The sequence below is a fragment of the Vanessa cardui genome, chromosome 1 (assembly GCF_905220365.1).
Source record: "Vanessa cardui chromosome 1, ilVanCard2.1, whole genome shotgun sequence".
Classification (NCBI taxonomy): Eukaryota; Metazoa; Arthropoda; class Insecta; order Lepidoptera; family Nymphalidae; genus Vanessa; species Vanessa cardui.
Genome location: NC_061123.1, coordinates 2,630,134 through 2,649,408, shown reverse-complemented (window position 1 = coordinate 2,649,408; position 19,275 = coordinate 2,630,134). Strand labels below are relative to the sequence as shown.

Genomic DNA, 19,275 nt, shown 5'->3' with positions numbered 1-19,275 from the left:
TTATACCCATATAATCTATATATAATAAAGTTATTTATTTTGTTATTTTTTCAAGTATAAAAAGTTTGAATATATCTATTTTAAGAGGAAATAAATGGAAAGTCATGAAATTATTCGAACTTGGTCTATATGAACAGATGTGATTAATATCTCAATGGCAGTATGTATAACTACGACCTAATTTCCGAACGCATCGCGAATCGCCACTTCGCCTGTTAGCCAGTCATTCGCGGCATCCGTCGCCAGTTGGACGCGTTTAAAATAGCGCAGATTATATTTACAAGTTCCCGCCATTTTGCGGTTGACAGTTCAGTGGTAAATTATTATCAATTAAAAAAACGTAAGTTGTTTTTTTTTTCTTGTTAACATAAGCGCAATCGTTTAGCATATTGTTATTTATTAATTATAATTAATATTCTTCTTAATGATATAATTGTTGACTTATCGTCTGACATCAAATTAAATTTCAAAACAATATAGATTAATATGTAACTAAAATGTTTTACCTAAACGTAACATTTTCATAGCATAATAAACAACATTTTAATGGTGATAACTTAAATATAGATCACGTGTTTTGTGATAAATTTTTAATTTAAAAAATTAAACCTTTTTAAAAAAATTAATACTAAATAGAAATACTAATAACTTTATAATGTCATTGTATGTAGGTAGGTAGTTCAATTACAAATTGTATTTAATAATAAGTCGGCTATAGTAAATCATGACATAAAGTTTCTATAATTGCAAACGGATACTTTGGGAATTTATTGAACGATGCTGTTTAATTTATTGAAAATTGAAATGAAAACACTGAAAACAAGGCTGTATAACATGATACCTTTTCCATTCCATACGTACATTTCTGGAACGAGTTTTAATCTGTATTATTATTACTTAATATTATAAATGTGAAAGTAACTCTGTTTGTCTGCTTGTCTGTCGCTCTTTCAAGAGCAAACCGCTGAACCGAATTTTATGAAAATTAGTATGAAACAAACTTCAACTCCAAGAAAGGACATAGTCTACTTTTTTGCCTGAAACGACAACTAACACCCTAAAACGCGAGCGAAGGCGCAGACGACTGCTAGTTAAACATAATTTTCATAAAATTTTACAGCGCCAAATAGATTTTTTTTTAACCAAGCATTTAACTTCAATTCATTTAAGTTTCAATGGTTTGGTCGTTAAAGATCGACAGACAAACAGACAGGCAGAGTTACTTTCACATTGATAATAGTAGTATAAATAGATAAGCGAAACCACACTCAGTATTTTTACATCAACGAAACTGTTATCGGAATTTTGAAGTAAAATAAAGTAGTTAAGTGTAATGTACTGTAATGTACTGTACTGCATTTAAAATAAATATGATCTCTATATAGGTACACATAATCTTTAAGTAGTGCACAATATATCTGAGTTATTAGCAAATCGTATGAACTACGTAAATCTACGTTTTGTTTATCTTTTTTCCTACTTCCATTGGAATAGCTTATAATACAACTTTCATATTACAGATTTTATTAAAGGAAAATACAGCCTTTTCCGTAAAGTTAATTTGAAAATCTCGGCTTTTCTGTATATGAACCTTGCTCTAGAATCACTCTATTGAAAAAAAAACGATGTAATTAAAAAGATCTTAGCGTACAGAAGGTGTGAATGAACCGTCTTTATGTTTGTTGGATGAGAGTTTAAAAAACACTTAAAGTTAAGACACAATGAGCATACACTGATACTTATTTAAATTGTATGTGCATTAATTGTTTTTAAACGACTATTTAATTAATATTTATTTGTTTGACCATTATGTTTTTATTACAATTGTTTTATTATTTATTATGATTAAATTCAGCAGTCTCTAATTAAACAGCACATAAAATTATTATGATATCTTATGATTATAGATTATGATAGCTTTTTATTAATTAATAAAATAATTGTTTCGAATGTTTTTAGTAAAAATCGACGTAATTTCTTCTCAGGGCTTAGATGTTTTATACAATATTAAATTTAAAGTAATATTATTATTAACTATACGACTAAGTCAATCAAAAGACAAAATTCTTTATTCGATATAGAAGCATTACGTACTTATTGATTGTCAATTCTACGTCCAATACTGGTTTAGTAAGAAACTCCGCAGACCTTAGAAAAAAGACTGAAATATACAAATTACCTTTTTTGTATATTTCCATATGTAATAGTCTGGAGGCATTCGTTTCAATACCAGAGTGTATTATCTTCTAAGGAGATCATCTATCCTTCGTATTATAATATTTTAGCACACAAAAGTTCCTTCACATTTTTTTGTGTGTGTAGTTTTCAATTTAATTATTTTGAACGATTTCTGGCAATAAACATTGCTAGCAAAATAATTGTTTATCCTGTGTATTCAAGTACCATTAATAAGTGGATCATGATTATTCCAAGTACTAATACTATTACACTAATAACCTGTAAATTTCCCACTTCTGGACTAAGGCCTCCTCTTCCTTTGAGAAGGTGAGGAGCATATTCCACCACATTGCTCCAATGCGGGTGTAGTAAGTTAGTAACTAATACGTCACAATTTACACAAAAGTCTTTATTTTTACAAAGATATCTCACCTTACATTATCAATAGAGTTGTTAACAATGATAGATTTTTTTATATTAATTAATTATTAATACTTTTCGTCTCTACACACTCATTCCTATTTTACATATGTTAACTGGCTTGACGCCAAGGAGCATTTGCGTATTTTTATATCTTACTTTGTACATAGTTAAAATGAAATAAAACAATTACAAACTACCTGTATAATATAATTATATGTAGTTGTATGAGTCATAGGGAGTATCTCCAATACATGCAATATTTTGGTTTTGTACTGATTCGAGTGTTTAAAAAAATGAATTTGTAAGTCGACATTTCTACAGTGTGAAAAAAATCACCTGCACTTATTTAATTGATTAAGGTTTAGCTCTTGATGTAGTTTTAAACTGGTCTTGGATAATTTTAAAAGCATTTCGATTACAAAAATAATAAGAGATAAATAAATAAATTGAAAGGGTTAAATTTGTTGATTGAGAGAATAAGAACTTTTGAGATCTGACGCCACACCTTCAAATTTAAATGAAGGTTTTATATGTAACCTTTAATTTTGTTAAAAAAAATTATGTCATTATACCAATAATTATTTTATACACTAATTTATTGTTTACTAGTCGCTCGCGGCTTCAGCGGCGTTTTATTTTATGTGTTGGCTGTCAGGCAATAGGCATAAAGCCTATATCCTTTGTAGGAATTCAAGCTTGTTTTGTATGAAATATATATTATTACAGTTATTAAAAACAGTCTCCCACTCAGTCTCGCGAACAAGACATTCGTAGATAATGTCGAAATATCGAGCTTCATCAAATAAAAATAAAAAACATAATAAATAACCCGTTTTTAAAATCTTTAACAGTAAAAATAACCATGTTAATTTAAAATCGAATGTATATATTGTTAACATTTATGATATTTGTATAGATTATAAAATGCTATTGTTTTCAGATCCAAATGGCTTCGGTTGAAACGCATAAAAATGGCACCGCGCAGAACCTGTTATCAAAGGCGCCATGGTAAGTTTTGTTTATTAACACGTGAAATATGAAATCAAGGTTTCATTTTAATTAACCTAACTACGTAATTATTTCAACAAAATAAGTGTATTAAAAGTTTTTATGAAGGATTTTTTGAAATAAGATTTAGGCATATCACACTCGTTTTTACTTACATTGCTTGATATTTGCCACTTTATTCCTTGAATTTTTTATACGATAATTTTAAGCAAAAAGTTCTCTGAAACACACTGAATATTTTGGTTCAAATTTTATGTAAAAATATCGTGCGGTGTTTTTGTTATTTGAGTTAAAAAACAGCGAACTTTCGTAGATTTGATAAAATCTTATGAATATAGTAACTCATGTATTATTTAACATTTATATTAATACAAAGACTTAGAATAACTGATTTGTTTGATAAAACACGGGAAAATTAGACGAATGATAAATATGTCAGAAATTGCGTTTCGTATTTATTTTTTCAAGTTTTATGTCTTGCATTGTCAGGTCCTAAAATACAAAAGGCCAATAATTGTATTAATAATCACACATACTGTTCATGGAAACAGAATGTTTGAGCCCCATAGCTGAGTATTGAATAAAAGACCGGCATTCTTTTTTTAAAATTAAAGTTAACGTTAAAAAAATAACGCATTATCTCACTCCACAGATTATTATTATAACTAGTGTCATAATTATTGAAAATTTGAGGAAAACATGCAAAACTATGCACGATTGTCAATTTTGTTGTGCGAATTAAGAGTTAATTGGACCGATGTGAATTTTATTTATTTTTCTATATCTGTCATACGAAGTTCCGGTTACGAACTACATCATTTAAGTCTAGGCTTCTGTTCGTGTAAGGAGTTTGTATAGGTTAGTAATTTTAATGCAAAAACAAAAATTAAGTTACAGGGAACATGAACAGTAAAAAGAAAAAAAAAAATGTAAATTCAGCCACAACACTTTTGTATAAAAAACAGTGTGAAATTGCATTATGATGATCACTTAGCTTATTTTGTTGTCAGGACATTATAAATTATGATTGGCAATGGTTTATTAAAGACAGCCATTGTATTTATAATATATTCATATTTTTTCACATATTAAAGTATTCAATAAGTATGTAAAAAATACAGTAATATATGACTTTTGACAAATTTACATTGTCATTTTAAATATCTGTCTACGTTCCAAGGACCCGGTATTCCATCTCCCTCAGCTTACTGATCGTTTGCCGCCTAAGAATAATATAATAGGTAGTGTTATTGTTCTTGTAAATTGTCTACGCTTGAAGAATCTTTTTTAAATTGTGTTCGATTTTCAAACGATTTCGTTTCTGGAAAAGTTTCATTTTTTTTAATGATTTTTTGAATGATGGCAAGAATGCTAGCAGCATTTCCCCGTTGAATCGCAATTCCGATCCTCTGGCCAAAAAATGAACCAGCCCTCCTGTCACCGGTGGAGGCAATGAGGCGAGATGATATACTTATATTAATTAATTTACTTTTTTATTTTATTGCTTTTCGTTGTTTTTCTTGTAAATTAAGAAATCAGTCGAAACAAATAAAAATTAATTGGAATTACAATTTTTTTATTTTCCGAGTTAGTCATGTATTATTAGGTTTTTACTAGTTTTATTATGCATTAATTTTAATTACACATACTTATACAGTAGTTACGAGTAATTAGAACTTATTAAGATTTTTTCTACGTTTTATGTTTCAACTACGTCATATGTGTTTTTAGTAGCAGAATGCTAAATTGGAGTTTTTTCAAAATAGTTAACAAGGCTTTATTATAAGATACTATAACCAGTAAGCGAGCACTTCATAATTATTTATTTAATATTTTACATAAAAATTAAATTAAATAAAATGTTATTAATATTTAATTTATTACTTTATACTTAAAATTATATTCATTGTTCTCATCCTATTTCTCACTTACTGAATTGTCTCTTCATTAATCTCAAATAGGAACGATCTCTTGAAATTTAAAAAGGCCGTCATTATTCTGAGCCTTCCTTTTCATGTTGGATAGGAAATTCTCTACAAGCCATTTAAGTTTCAGCGTGAATCTGGTACTACGACTCGAGACTTCGACGAATATATTTAATTTGTTAAAATTTTCAATATTGTTATTATAAATTATTTTTAGTCACCAGCCTTTTTGTTTATCAGTATCCAATTAGTCGAATGGCAACGCGACTGGGCAAATTTAATCGTAAATTTTTTCTCTCTTGAGTTGAACCAAAATTAAGTACGTAAGAATTCTATGGTGAAAACATATTTATTGAATAAATTTCTTAACGATATAAAACAAACGTCATCTGAAATTTAATATAACATCGTATTTTGCCCTTCTAATCACGAATATCATTACGAAAATAAAAAAAAATTACGATCGTTGTTCATAAACACGCATACATCGTCAATGTGCCACCAACATTGGGAACTAAGATGCTATGTCCCTTGTGCCTGTAATTACACTGGCTCACTCACCCTTCAAACCGGAACACAACAATATTGGGTACTGTTGTTTAGCGGTAGAATATCTGATGATTTACCGATTTAGACTAATTTATCTTACCCCAGAAAAGATAAGTGTATGAATTAGCGTAAGTTAGGAACTGTGGGTGTCACTCCCACATTTAAATAACTAGAAACCCAAGTGTGGATGTTCACTTGAAGATAATTATATGTATTTAATACCAATGTTTATAAGATAAGGTAAAACCAATTATCAACAGATCCAATTGCCCGCCGCCCCGCATAATAAGAACAAAGTAAAAAGTACTATGTTCAATGAATTTGTACATATGACAGATGCAGTGCCGTGAACAATATATGGTTTACATAAAATTTAAAGGACGGCAACCGTAGCGATTAAGCTATAAGCTCGATACGGCTATTTACGTGTAGACTCACGCGCAGTTACACAAGCGAAACGCATCGGGCTCACGCGCAAGCGATTAACCTTATATGTTTTTACGTGTCGTGCACAATGTGACATTGACTCCTGTCTTTATTATAGCGTTCAAGGTTACAGGGGTCCAAAACACTATACCCCATAAGATACACCTATACGGCTGTGGTAGCTTTCTTTTTACAAATGAAAAAGGTTTCATTCCTTTCGCTTAAAACGCTTGTTTTCACTTCGAAAGTCATCATAAATCTCATATACATACGAGAGCATCACACAATTAGCGCACATGGTACAATTATATCATTTCATTTGTGATGATACGTTTACAAATATCTCATTACATGCAATCTACGATGATTTTTAATAAAAATTACATAAGATAATTTGAATTACATGTTTATAATATTTTGCATTCAAAGTATGTAACACGCACTTGTAATTATTAAAATTGAAATTACGTATAATGCACATACATGTATTGGATCGCCTGGTTTTGCTTTCGCCACATTAATAAATAAATTAATTTTCAGCACTCCCGACTTTTTTGTACGCTACGGATGTTACAAGAAGTACATAAGAAAAAGAAACAGTGTGATATCATGTTATTTATTCAAATATATATTATTTCAATATAATATTTTATTTAAAGAATCTATACCTACTACAAGCAGACTACTAAGAATTTGTGCTTTTCATAACATCCATCTACTTGTTTTTTTTGTCAGTACAAGGTTCATTCGTTTGTGGAACTTAAAACTAACTTAAGATTTGACTCCTACAGTTAGAGGTGAACTATGCAAAAGAAATATGCAAATTGTACAAATAATAAATAAGGAAATAAAAACAGAACAAAACTTTGTATAATTATGTAGTGCATTTTAAATCCAGCATATTTTTTTTATATTTATGTACAATTCTTTGCGTTCGTTTAAAGAAGTCTAATTTCAGAAATAATGATACCTATTAAAAATATAGAGTATATATCTATATTTGCATTTAAATTATAGATGTAACTAATAAAAAATAAAAATAAATACATTTGATGATAATATGTAGTCATAAATATTTTTAACGATGTATGAAAATTTTAAAATCGACATCATTCAATACTTAATCGATCAGCAATATCAACATATCAACAAGAATAATTGACTTCGAAACTCACTGATTACCATGAAAATTGCCACATACATATATTTATGTACATAGAAGGACTTTACACATTCAAATTTGTTGCAACTTGTGTTTAAATAGCGCTAGAAACCATAATCAAGCAGCAATATAATAAAAGCCATATAATTACGGAGAAATGTGTTTAATTTAGCCTTCAGCGGATGATCTCAGTTGAACCAAAACATAACACTCATTAAGATACTTCACTATTATAATAGTCAAGTATCTTGACACCGATTTAAAGAATTGACACCAACATACTTCAACTCCTTTGAGATTTCATTAAGATTTCCTATTTCACGTTCAGGGACATGACATACAGGTTTAGATTAGGTTAATTTGAAATAACGGTTGATAGATTCAACGAAGACACACACTTTATTTATATACTGCTAAGTATTCTTGCTGTGTTTGCAGTCGATTACACTGTTACGTGGTGTTTTTGTCCGTAATGACTTTAATTAAATTATCTTTTCAATACAGGAAAGCGTCTGTTTGACGGTAGTGTTATATAAACATCTGTTATAGAAATTAACTGACAATATCTAGAAGTTCTTATTAGTTAGAAACGTTGTAAGTAAGGGTAGCCGCAGACTGATAATGTTCAATAGAAAGCCAAAATTCGCTTCCGTCTTAAAGAAAATTTCATCTGTCAGATGTGTCAGAATTTCATATAAATTTTCTTTTAACTTTTGAGTCGAGATGGCCCAGTGGTTAGAACGCGGGCATCTTAACCGATGGTTGCGGATTCAAACCCAGGCAAGCACCGCTGATTCATGTGCTAATTTGTCTTTATAATTCATCTCGTGCTCAGCGGTGAAGGAAAACATCGTGAGGAAACCTACATGTGACAAATTTCATAGAAATTCTGCCACATGTGTATTCCACCAACCTGCATTGGAACAGCTTGGTGGAATATGTTCCAAACCTTCTCCTCAAAGGGAGAGGAGGGAGTTGTTGTTTTGTTGTTTCTTTTAACGCCGAGCACAAGATGCAAATTAAGCATATGAAAAATTCAGCGTGCTTGGATCTCATATCTATTATATCACCCACGATCTCTGGTTAAAATTGTCATTTTCTTTGAACTAGGCAATCAGGGCTCGGTAAAGTAATGTATTGTAATTGTAAACTATGTGTATTTAACGTAACACATGTTTTACTCATTCAAGTCTCTAATGATCTGTTACGCTGCAGTTACGTCACGAGTAAGTACATCGATAAACTTAATATTGCTATTACAACGATGATGTATTGTGAAATATAACACATTATGATAGTCATTATATATCACTAGAATCATTGCTTAAAAGTTAATTTACCAAGTGATATGTATCTTGTACTTCAATAAGATATTAAAGAACTCTAAATACTTAAATATATTCCATTTTTAAATTTACCGGGCGCGATTCTTTTTATAATAGTCCAAGAAATCAAGATTCTGCCAGTTTTGTCTAACTAAGCAGTTCATATATCGTCATTTCTGTTATCACATCACACATTCAAGTATCGAATTGTTGCAACTTATTATAAAATAAATAATCAATCGATCGACGGACTGACGAACGCATGAATATAACTATGATTGTTAATCGTATCGATGCTAACAAGCGGAATTAGGGAAGGATACACAAGCAGGACGTCTGCGAAGATTTTCGTAACGTTTCCTCCAATTATGCAATTGAACCTGCAACATTCTGCATTAGTGAAAGTCTGGCTCGGCTGCCGCACGCCTCTTTGACTCTACAACGTAATAGTTGTATATTTCAAATAGTGTTCGGTTAATCAGCGGTAAACGTTTGCGTTGGAAACCACCGAAAATTCGTGTTTAAGGTTAGTGGATATGTGGTTCAACGTGTCTATGGTACAGTCCGGCAAGAAGAAGGTTTTGTGCTTCGAGTGAGTAGATACGTTAACGGGCCGATAATCTTGTTATTATTAAAAAATATATATGCGCTTTCTAATTTACTTTAGAAATTTTCTAAACGAATACAGTTAATTAAAATTGTACAAAAAGGTATTTGTCGTGATAATATTTTTATTGATTCTTTCTTGGAAATCGTATGAGTTGTGGATTATTACAGCGTTATTATTGCTCGTTCGATTTTTGATCGCATTTCAATATATTTCTTTAAATGTAATAACAGAATAAAAAAACATAGATAATAAATATATAATATAAGGCTTGTTAAACAGGGTGTTTTAAATGTATGTATATAGTTGTATAAATGCACAAATAATTCCTTCTATTACTTCTTCACGCTTAAACCGATTTTTAATTTAAAGTTGGTATTGTGGTGCGAATCCCGGAGAAGAATTAAGGCTACTTTCATAAACCCTTGAAGGGGTATTTTTGAGGTGATGGAATGTTCTGTAAAGATGTATAAAGTTCGCGGAGCTAAAGCCTTAGGTCAGCTGGTGTTTATACTCGTATATAACATAAGGTACAATATATTTTTGCGGACGGATGGACAATCGTTCATGCTTAGATATTTCAAACAACTATTACATAATTGAATTTATCGAAGGTCACTACAACGATACAAATAATTACAATAATTTTCCATTCCCCAAGATGGGATGTTGCGTCGGATCCATTATTTATCGATTATTAATTGATTTTATTTATCGACTTTTAAATTATTATTTATCGATTATCGATTATTCGTGGCATCGTTCTGATGGAATAGAAACCAATTAGATGAAAACTAAACATTTAACCATCGCATATATAATATTAGTAGGGGTTCATTTACAGAAAAAAAGTCTGTCGGCAAGGATTCGTATGTGTGAGTGACGCTGGTGTTTAGAATATGTATTAGTGTGAGTGAGATAAATAGGAGTAAGGACAGCAAAAAAAACAATTCAAATTTGACTTTATTTATTAAGTTTGTTTTATTAACAAAAAGTGAAAGGGAGCGACATCGCAAATGAATACACCTAAAAAATGAAAAGAAAGAGAACAAGTGGCCAATACCAGTGTCATATTGTCACTTTATCGGAAATGAGTCGAAACGTAATAGTTAGCGTTTAGTCGTTTAACAATTCAACGTTTTTTTTATGGTATAGGTTGGCGGCCGAGCATATGGGCCACCTGATGGTAAGTGGTCACCATCACCAATAGACAATGACGCTGTAAGAAATATTAACTATTCCTTACATAGTCAATGTGCCACCAACCTTGGGAACTAAGATGTTTTGTCCCTTGTGCCTGTAGTTACACTGGCTCACTCACCTTTCAAACCGGAACACAACAATACTGAGTACTGTTATTTGGCGGTAGAATAACTGATGAGTGGGTGGTACCTACCCAGACGGGCTTGCACATAGCCCTACCGCCATATATAGCAGCATTCAAGCTGCAGTTCTATTTAAGTTGAATCAGAATAGAATCGAGAACATGTAACCGGTATAAATTATAAGAGTTGTCCTCTGTTTACAAGAAAAATGTTTGTACATCAGACATTTATCAACAATACTGGTACGCCGTAATTGTTATGAACCGGTCGGTATTTGCATTCGTTACGTATGAAGGTAGTATAGGTAGGCAGGCTGGCTAGATAAGAAAGGGTGAAACATACAATACAATGTTTTACAGTATACTATAATATCAGTACGTATACATACGTACGTGTACGTATATATTATACATGCATATAACATAACATGATTTTTCCGTAATAACACTTTGACGCGATTTTGGTTATTTATGGTTGTGCATTAAATAGTTATACTATTACCAAAAAGGGCTGACGTTGATCAAAAATATGGAATAATAAAAAATAAACTTTTAACACAAAATGTCCTAAATATTTTACATTTTGTTTCGTGTATTTCTTGTGTGTACAAGAAGTGGGCAATTATATCAAAACAAAATCGTTTGTTTAAAGATATAATATTCCAAAAAAAAACAATTATGGCGCTTACTGCGTTTTCTTAATGCGAGAGATTATAATATCTACTGTTGGTTCGGGTACTTTCTATGAATAATTATTAACGCTAATTGTTGTCAGAATTATTTCTGTTTGACGGAAAAACTACTGAACGGATTTGGATGAAATTTAGAATAGGCTATATAGGCTACCTAACACCTATCTTTTTCCTTAAACATCATCTTAGCTAGGGACGAAAGCTAGTCAAATATAGTGATCGAAAGGCGAAAGGTTAAATTTTGGTTGACTTAAGTAGAATTATTCACTGCCTATGACTGACCTTCTATTGTGTGTTAATTTCATATATATACAAAGCATAATATGAACTATAATAATATATATTTTTCAATTTCAATAGAAACAGCCAGTGGTAAAAATAATATATAGTATAAAATATTCGACTGATTGGTCATAACAGAATATAATTTCTAAAAAACGTATAGACAAATTGCATAAATAACAAGCATTTCATTAGTGTATATCGTAACAAGTATGTCAATGTGAAGGTGAACGCAATACGTGGGGCAACCTGCGCGCGCGCAACGTGACTCGCTGAGAAATGTTTGATTTTGAACGATTCGTTTATTCGAACTAATATGGCGATCCGGTTCCGTTTTTGTCTTAGATTTTTATTCTTAAAAAATAATCCTGTTTTATATGTTTAAGATTTCGATTGGCGAATTATATCATCAAACGACTTAATTTCATTAAGGTATATATTTTATTTAAAGGGATCAATGTCAATTACATTACGTTTAATGTAATGTGACAAATAAATACATACTGTTTTTGAGATTACTGCAACGGGTCGTGCTAAAAATATATTTACTACATCTGCTTATATATACTTTTTAATGTTTTGCACTTGATAGTTCTAGTATAAATATTTGGAAATATAGTCTACTAGTTCGCCCGCGGCGTTGCTCACGTTTTAGGGCATGGTCGTCTGGTGGAAGGTATTGAAAAAGCCTATGGTACGATTTAATAAATAAGTAAATTCATCAAATTATATTTAGTAATGCGGGCTCATATGAACCTCAGGCAGACAGAGTCATCTATACATGTATTTAAATTAGAGTGTCTATTCGTAATATTAAAATACCCTCTTTCTACTCAATGCACATGTATGCACCTATACTTATTTTTTAATGTGTGTAATCTGTTTGTTCCGACTAACTTCTGGAACGGCCTCTTTTAGACGGGACTTCCACTGTCAGATAGCTTATGTGATAAGGTGTAACTTAGGCTACAACAATATTTTTTTGTTAAATTCCAAAACGCACGAAGTCACAGCTAGTAATTCATAATATTCATATAAAAAAAAAAAAGAGTAACTACTGAGTTTCTTGCCGGTTCTTCTCGGTAGAATCTACTTTCCGAACCGGTGGTAGCTTCACTTAATTGTAAAATGACGATTCAAAAGTGCTTATAAAAGCCTACTTGAATAAAGTTTATTTTGATTTTGATTTTGATTTTGATTAGTATAGATAGTACAGGATGGATGGACATGGATCATCCTCTAGTTTTCACGTACACGATTCTTTTATTATTACGTGTAGGAAAAATGCGTGTGTCGAATGAATTTCTGCCCCGTGTATCTATTTAGTCAACTGACCCACAGTGAACCAAGATATTATGATATGCTCCAAACCGCATGAGAATAGGACGTATTCCCACTGTCGTGGTATAAACTCATTTGTACCGTCGTTTAATGTTGTGTATAAAATATAATTATTGAGTTATATTATAAGTTATAATAACTTCCAGCTTTACGTAGATATTAACGACTTCATTTGTGGGTGATTTTTAAAACTTATAATAATATTACATTCCATTTATTCGGTTCTCTCACATAATATTTCTTACGCATACTCACATACTATTAATATGCAAAACACATTTCATTGAGACCTGTACGGAATCATGAAGTATGTAATAAATTAACCAGCGACTTAGCTTCGGATATATCTAAATATTCGTTTTTGTTTTCACTATCCACTCTGAATATATTTTTAACGAATTATAGCAATTTATAGTTTTAAGACACGCGCTCTTATATATAGTAAAGTAAAAAGGTAACAGCCCGTAAATTTCCCAGTTCTAACCACTGGGCCATCTCAGCTCTTATCTCATTTTAATTCTTATGTATAGTCTGACTGTTAACTGTAAATGGTTCACTTTGCGTTAGGACATTTCACTTGGTGCCAGCCCATTTGGGTAGGTACCACCAAGTATCATATATTCTGGCGCCAACCGGCAATATTTAGTATTATTGTGTTTCGGTTTGGACGGTTTAGTAAGCCAATACAACTAGGCACAAGAGATATAACATCTTAGCTCCCAGAGTTGGTGGCGTAATGGTGTAAGGTATGTTTAATATTCTACATATCAATGGGTAGTATTGACTTAACGTCAGCTCATTTGACCGTCAACCAACCTATATCATAAAAAAACAGTGGACTACGACTATAATTGTTATTTTCATAAGGTAGCATTTTGTATGTATATTTGGCCTATGTGTGGATAACGATCTTATAACATTATCCTTATTACAATTACGACGTAGTACGTGTTATCAATAAGAAAAGCTAATGTTGTCTTAAATTTTCACGATTATTACACATTGAAATAAAACTATTTATAACGGATTTGAATCGCGTATATTAATTATTTTTGACATCCCTAATTAATAATTAATATACGCAATTCAAATCCGTTATAAATAGTTTTATTTCAATAAGAAAAGCTAATCGTAAAAAAATACTATTTTATCGATAAAATGTGAAAAAAAAAATTATAGAAACGGTTTTATTGAATATGTTAAATCATTTTTATATTGTTTTATATAAATATAGATTCGTTTGAGATAAGAGACGTATACAACGATTCACAAATTAAATTGAGCACGCGATAACAAAATTGAAAGCGAAAAAATGCAATTATGTAATTAACTGATATTAACTTAACCGGAAGCCTTAAGTGTTAGAGCGGTTTCACATTTTCCGATACGATATCAAGTTACAATTCAACGTCAAATTTGAATAACACTTGAAAACACACTAGTCAACGATGATGCATTACAATTGCTTATATAAATAAATCTATAAAACGCTAACAATCTGTAAACATATGTTTTAGTTTTATTTTTACATTGCAAGAAAATTAATGTTCTTTAATTCCGCCTCTCTGTATCTTAATTTTTTCCTCCGGGCCTCCTCTTCCTTTCAGGAGAAGGTTTTGAACATATTCCGCCACGCTGTTCCAATGCGGATTGGTGGAATACACATGTGGCAAAAATTCTATGAAATTTGTCACATGCAGGTTTCCTCACGATGTTTTCCTTCACCGCTGAGCACGAGATGAAATACAAAGACAAATTAAGCACAAGAATCAGCGGTGCTTGCCTGGGTTTGAACCCGCAATCATCGGTTAAAATGCACGCCTTTAATCACTGGGCCATGGCTCTTCATATTATAAAACAAATATAACATCTACAAAATTAAATCTTTGGTAGGTAGGTTCCGCTAAGAACGGTTTGGAAGGTTGGAAGTTCGTGTTTTATGAATTTCGCACGGGTAAAGCCGTAGGTTCAGCTAGTATTCTATATAAATCTGTAATATTATAACGGTATATGACACTTAACACTGAACCCTGTTGTATCTTCATTAATATTTCTACCTTAATAGGTATCATATCGGAATGTGAGAACGATATCGTATCGCGTTATATAAGTATCAGTGTCCAATAACGACAGCAACAAAGTCAGGGGCACTTTTATAGGTTACTGACATTACATATGCGCTGTTTAACGTAAAACTATTTTTATTTACATTTCTCCGTATAATCCCTGTCATTTAAGTATTGTATATTTATTGATAAGAATGTAATACGTAAGCAGATAGCCCTGTGTTTTAATGCCATTCATATTTATAATTACAACTCGTTATCAATTATAGATTAATTAAATACAGACTGGCCGCAGCGATCTCTTACGTGGAATATACTATACTGCCCTTTAATAATCTTGGTATTTGAAAGTACATGTTTTATAATGTTTTCCTTAATTCACGGCTAAATATTATGTTGGTAAATTTGACCCTTCGATCTCCTATAAAATATTGAGATTCTGTACCTACGAAATATGTGTCTCTTAATAATGTTGAACTTAATATATGTACATAATTAACACTAAACATAGACTTCGTAAATATACTGATATTTATATTAATTGTACGTGTACAGCATTCATTAATTTTACCATACAAACTTATTTTAAAATATTTAAGTTTTAATTACCTAATATATAATATAAAACAAAACAAAAGAAAAAACTACTAACATCAAACATAAACAGGAAGACAAGATAGGAAAATTTTTAGTATACTGTACTGTAATGTTTTGATGCAAAAATGATATGATATTTTATGAATTAAATATATGTATATTCGTCGAGTCGTAAACCGTGTTTTAGGCCTGATTGAGAGGCCGTAATGTACTCAAAACTTGAAAGCTTTGTATTTACAATTTTTTCTAAAGTAGGCATTTGTATATTTAATAATAACACATAAAAAACGCTATAAAGAACTATGACTCATATTTTTATTGAAATATAAAAATGAATACGACGTATTTTTATTTATAAAGGCCGTTCGTAGAAAAACAACCTGCTGTTTTTTAAATATTTTTATGACTTTTTATGTAAGGAAACACAAACAATATTTCTAGTTGAATTATCGAATCGAATTCTTTAATAATTATATGGTAGTCATTACTAGTTCGAAGAAAAATTACGTTAAAAAAAATCGACGAAGTTGCTATCAGAACTTTGGAAGGATAATTAAATGCATGTATTCAAGTCGTTGCGTATATAATAATAATGTATTAATTATTAAGAGAATTTTGTAGTGCATAATAAATCAATTAGCATATAGCATAACCAGGTATAAAAATTCAATGGGCTAGATTTACATCGCATAATTATATACAATTAATGTTAAATGCATTATATATTAAGCTTAAATTACCTATTCATAAACGAAAAAATATATATTAAAAATTATGATCATCTTGAAATAAAATATTCGTGTGAATCGAATACGTAAGTGTTACTAATTTTTGCTTATTTATTTAACATGTGTATGAAGCCAAAGAGTTATATTAGGTTGGGGAAAAAGTCTTTTCACATATAGTATGTATGAACTTGTAATAAAATCTCTTTGGCTATACCATTTGTATTTGGCTGGTTTTGGTATCATTAAAAAGTTTTAATTTTAAAGAAGGCACTTCCAAATTCAAATTAGGAATTTGTGTGATTTTCATTTGTTTTTGTTGTTGTTAAAATGAGTGAATCTAAAGAAGGAATTCGATACATTTTAAAATTTTACTATAAAAAAGGTAAAAATGCAACTCAATACGCGAAAAAAATTTGTGATGTTTATGGACCTAATGCAGTATCTGTGAGAGTAGCGCAAGTTTGGATTAAGCGTTTTCAAGTCGGAAATTTTGATATCAAAGATGCATCTCGCTCTGGTCGCCCTGTTACGGACAAAATTGATGCAATTTTTGAAAAAGTGGAGCAAGTTCGGCATATTAGTAGTTACGATGTAGCTGAAGAACTGGCAATTGACCACAAAACGGTTTTGACTCATTTGAATAAAGCTGGGTACACAAAAAAGCTTGATATATGGGTGCCTCATGAACTCACTAAAAGAAACCTAATGAACTCATTTGTGATTCTTTATTACGACGTAATGAAACCGAACCATTTTTGAAGAAGCTGATAACTGGTGATGAAAAGTGGATCACATACGATAAGAACGTGCGAAAAAGGCCGGTCAAGCTTCACAGACTGTGGCAAAACCCGGATTAACTCGCAACAAGGTAATGCTGTGTGTATGGTGGGATTGGAAGGGCATCATTCATTATGAGCTGTTACCGCCCGGCAGGACCATCGATTCAGAACTGCATTGCGAACAATTGATGAGATTGAAGAATTTGAATTGAAATTGAGAGAAAGCGGCCAGAATTGATCAACAGAAGGGGTGTGGTTTTTCACCATGACAACGCTAGACCTCACACATCTTTAGCCACTCAACAAAAATTACGAGAGTTTGGCTGGGAGGTATTAATGCATCCGCCGTATAGTCCTGACCTTGCACCTTCAGATTTTCATCTGTTTCGGTCTCTGCAGAATTCCTTAGGCAGTGTCAGGTTAACATCACGAGAGGACTGCCAAAACCACTTGTCGCAGTTTTTCGATCAGAAGCCCCAAAATTTTTACAGCAATGGGATCATGTTACTACCAACAAGATGGCAAAAAGTTATGGAACAAAATGGCACCTACATACTTTAGTCAAATGTAAATAAACTATAAAAAAAACTTTTTGAATTTTCATATAAAATACGAAGAAACTTTTTCCCCAACCTATTATGACAGTCTGTAAATGTCTAAGTGCTGGGCAATCTTTAAAGGTTTTTCTTTTTTTTGAAGAAATGACTTTTAGCTTATTTCGAACTCAAACTCAAATTGCTTTATTAAATATATAAGTTACACTTTCTTATTGATGGGCAATTGAAACACTACCACCGGTTCGGAAAAGAAAATACCATGACCTGAGAAGAACCGGCGAAAGAAACTCAGGATTTCACCAATCTGTTTCAATTCGGGTTGATAAAAATTTGGTAGACTTCCATTGGAAACACGAAGATTTTTTCACGATGTTTGTTTTTATTTGTGAATGTTTCACTGCCTTACCAAGAGTTCAATTTCTTTTAAATATATTAAGACCTTATTCTTCTACGCTGTCCCAATACCGATTGGTAGGTAGGCTTCCTTCTGATATTATCCTTCACATCTGCAATGTTTGTTTGAGATTCAAATGTTCTAACTATTCTGTTTATTAATAAGATTCATTTTCAAATATTAATTCGTCTAGACGTAAAAAAGTTCCGGCACGTTCGTATTATTTGGTATAATTCCAAAGGCCGGTCTTTGAATTTAAAACAGGTTTTTAATAGCATCAATTAATCTCACGCCTTGTGATACAATATGTAAATCTTGTATAACAATAATAATATATTTTTTAATTCGTTTTTTGTTGTGTCGCTACGTTAACTGAGAAATGTATAATAATAATACCTATGTACGTCTACTATAAAATTTCGACTAAATCTTATTCTTAAATAATATTATTAGCGGTCGAGTAGTATAGTAGTATCTATCGTTGCATTTCAGCTTATTAAAACTGTTTTGTTCCTTAGCCATTGTTTCCATGTTGATGTTAAGATCTCTTATTACATGAAGCTGGCTCGGCCTTCCAGATGTCAAAGATAAAGTCTTTGTTGGCTAACTCCCACTCTCTTTCTCTTCCTCTCTCTCTCAATCTCTAGTATAGATAATACAAATGTTCTCATCATATCGTTTTAGGATAAAGCGTTTAAATTTGAATGCAATGAACTTGGACATTCGACTGTACTGGAAACCAATCCGAGTTGAGTGAGCTGGTATTTGCTTAGACTATCTTAAATAATAAAGAAGATTCTGGACGCTAGCTCGGCTATCACAATAATTGAGGAACAAATTGCTATAAATCAACAACTGGCATTTGTACTCTGTACAACGTTGAACCAATTTAGTCTTCAATTCATTGAAATG

General features: G+C 31.3%; 1 protein-coding gene across 4 annotated transcripts in view; it reads left to right on the top strand.

Moving 5' to 3' along the window:
* Positions 1 to 210: 210 nt before the first annotated feature.
* Positions 211 to 19,275, top strand: part of LOC124532269 (estradiol 17-beta-dehydrogenase 11-like) — a 40,152-nt gene continuing 21,087 nt past the window's right edge. For 2 of the 4 annotated variants that reach the window (XM_047107080.1, XM_047107069.1), the window contains exons 1-2: positions 211 to 340; positions 3,542 to 3,609. In XM_047107080.1, coding sequence (XP_046963036.1) covers positions 3,548 to 3,609 — 62 coding nt within the window. In that variant the 5' untranslated portion in view covers positions 211 to 340; positions 3,542 to 3,547. Of the gene's footprint in view, positions 341 to 3,541; positions 3,610 to 9,370; positions 9,589 to 19,275 lie in introns of those variants that run through there. The other 2 variants (XM_047107098.1, XM_047107089.1) reach the window with 2 other exon arrangements.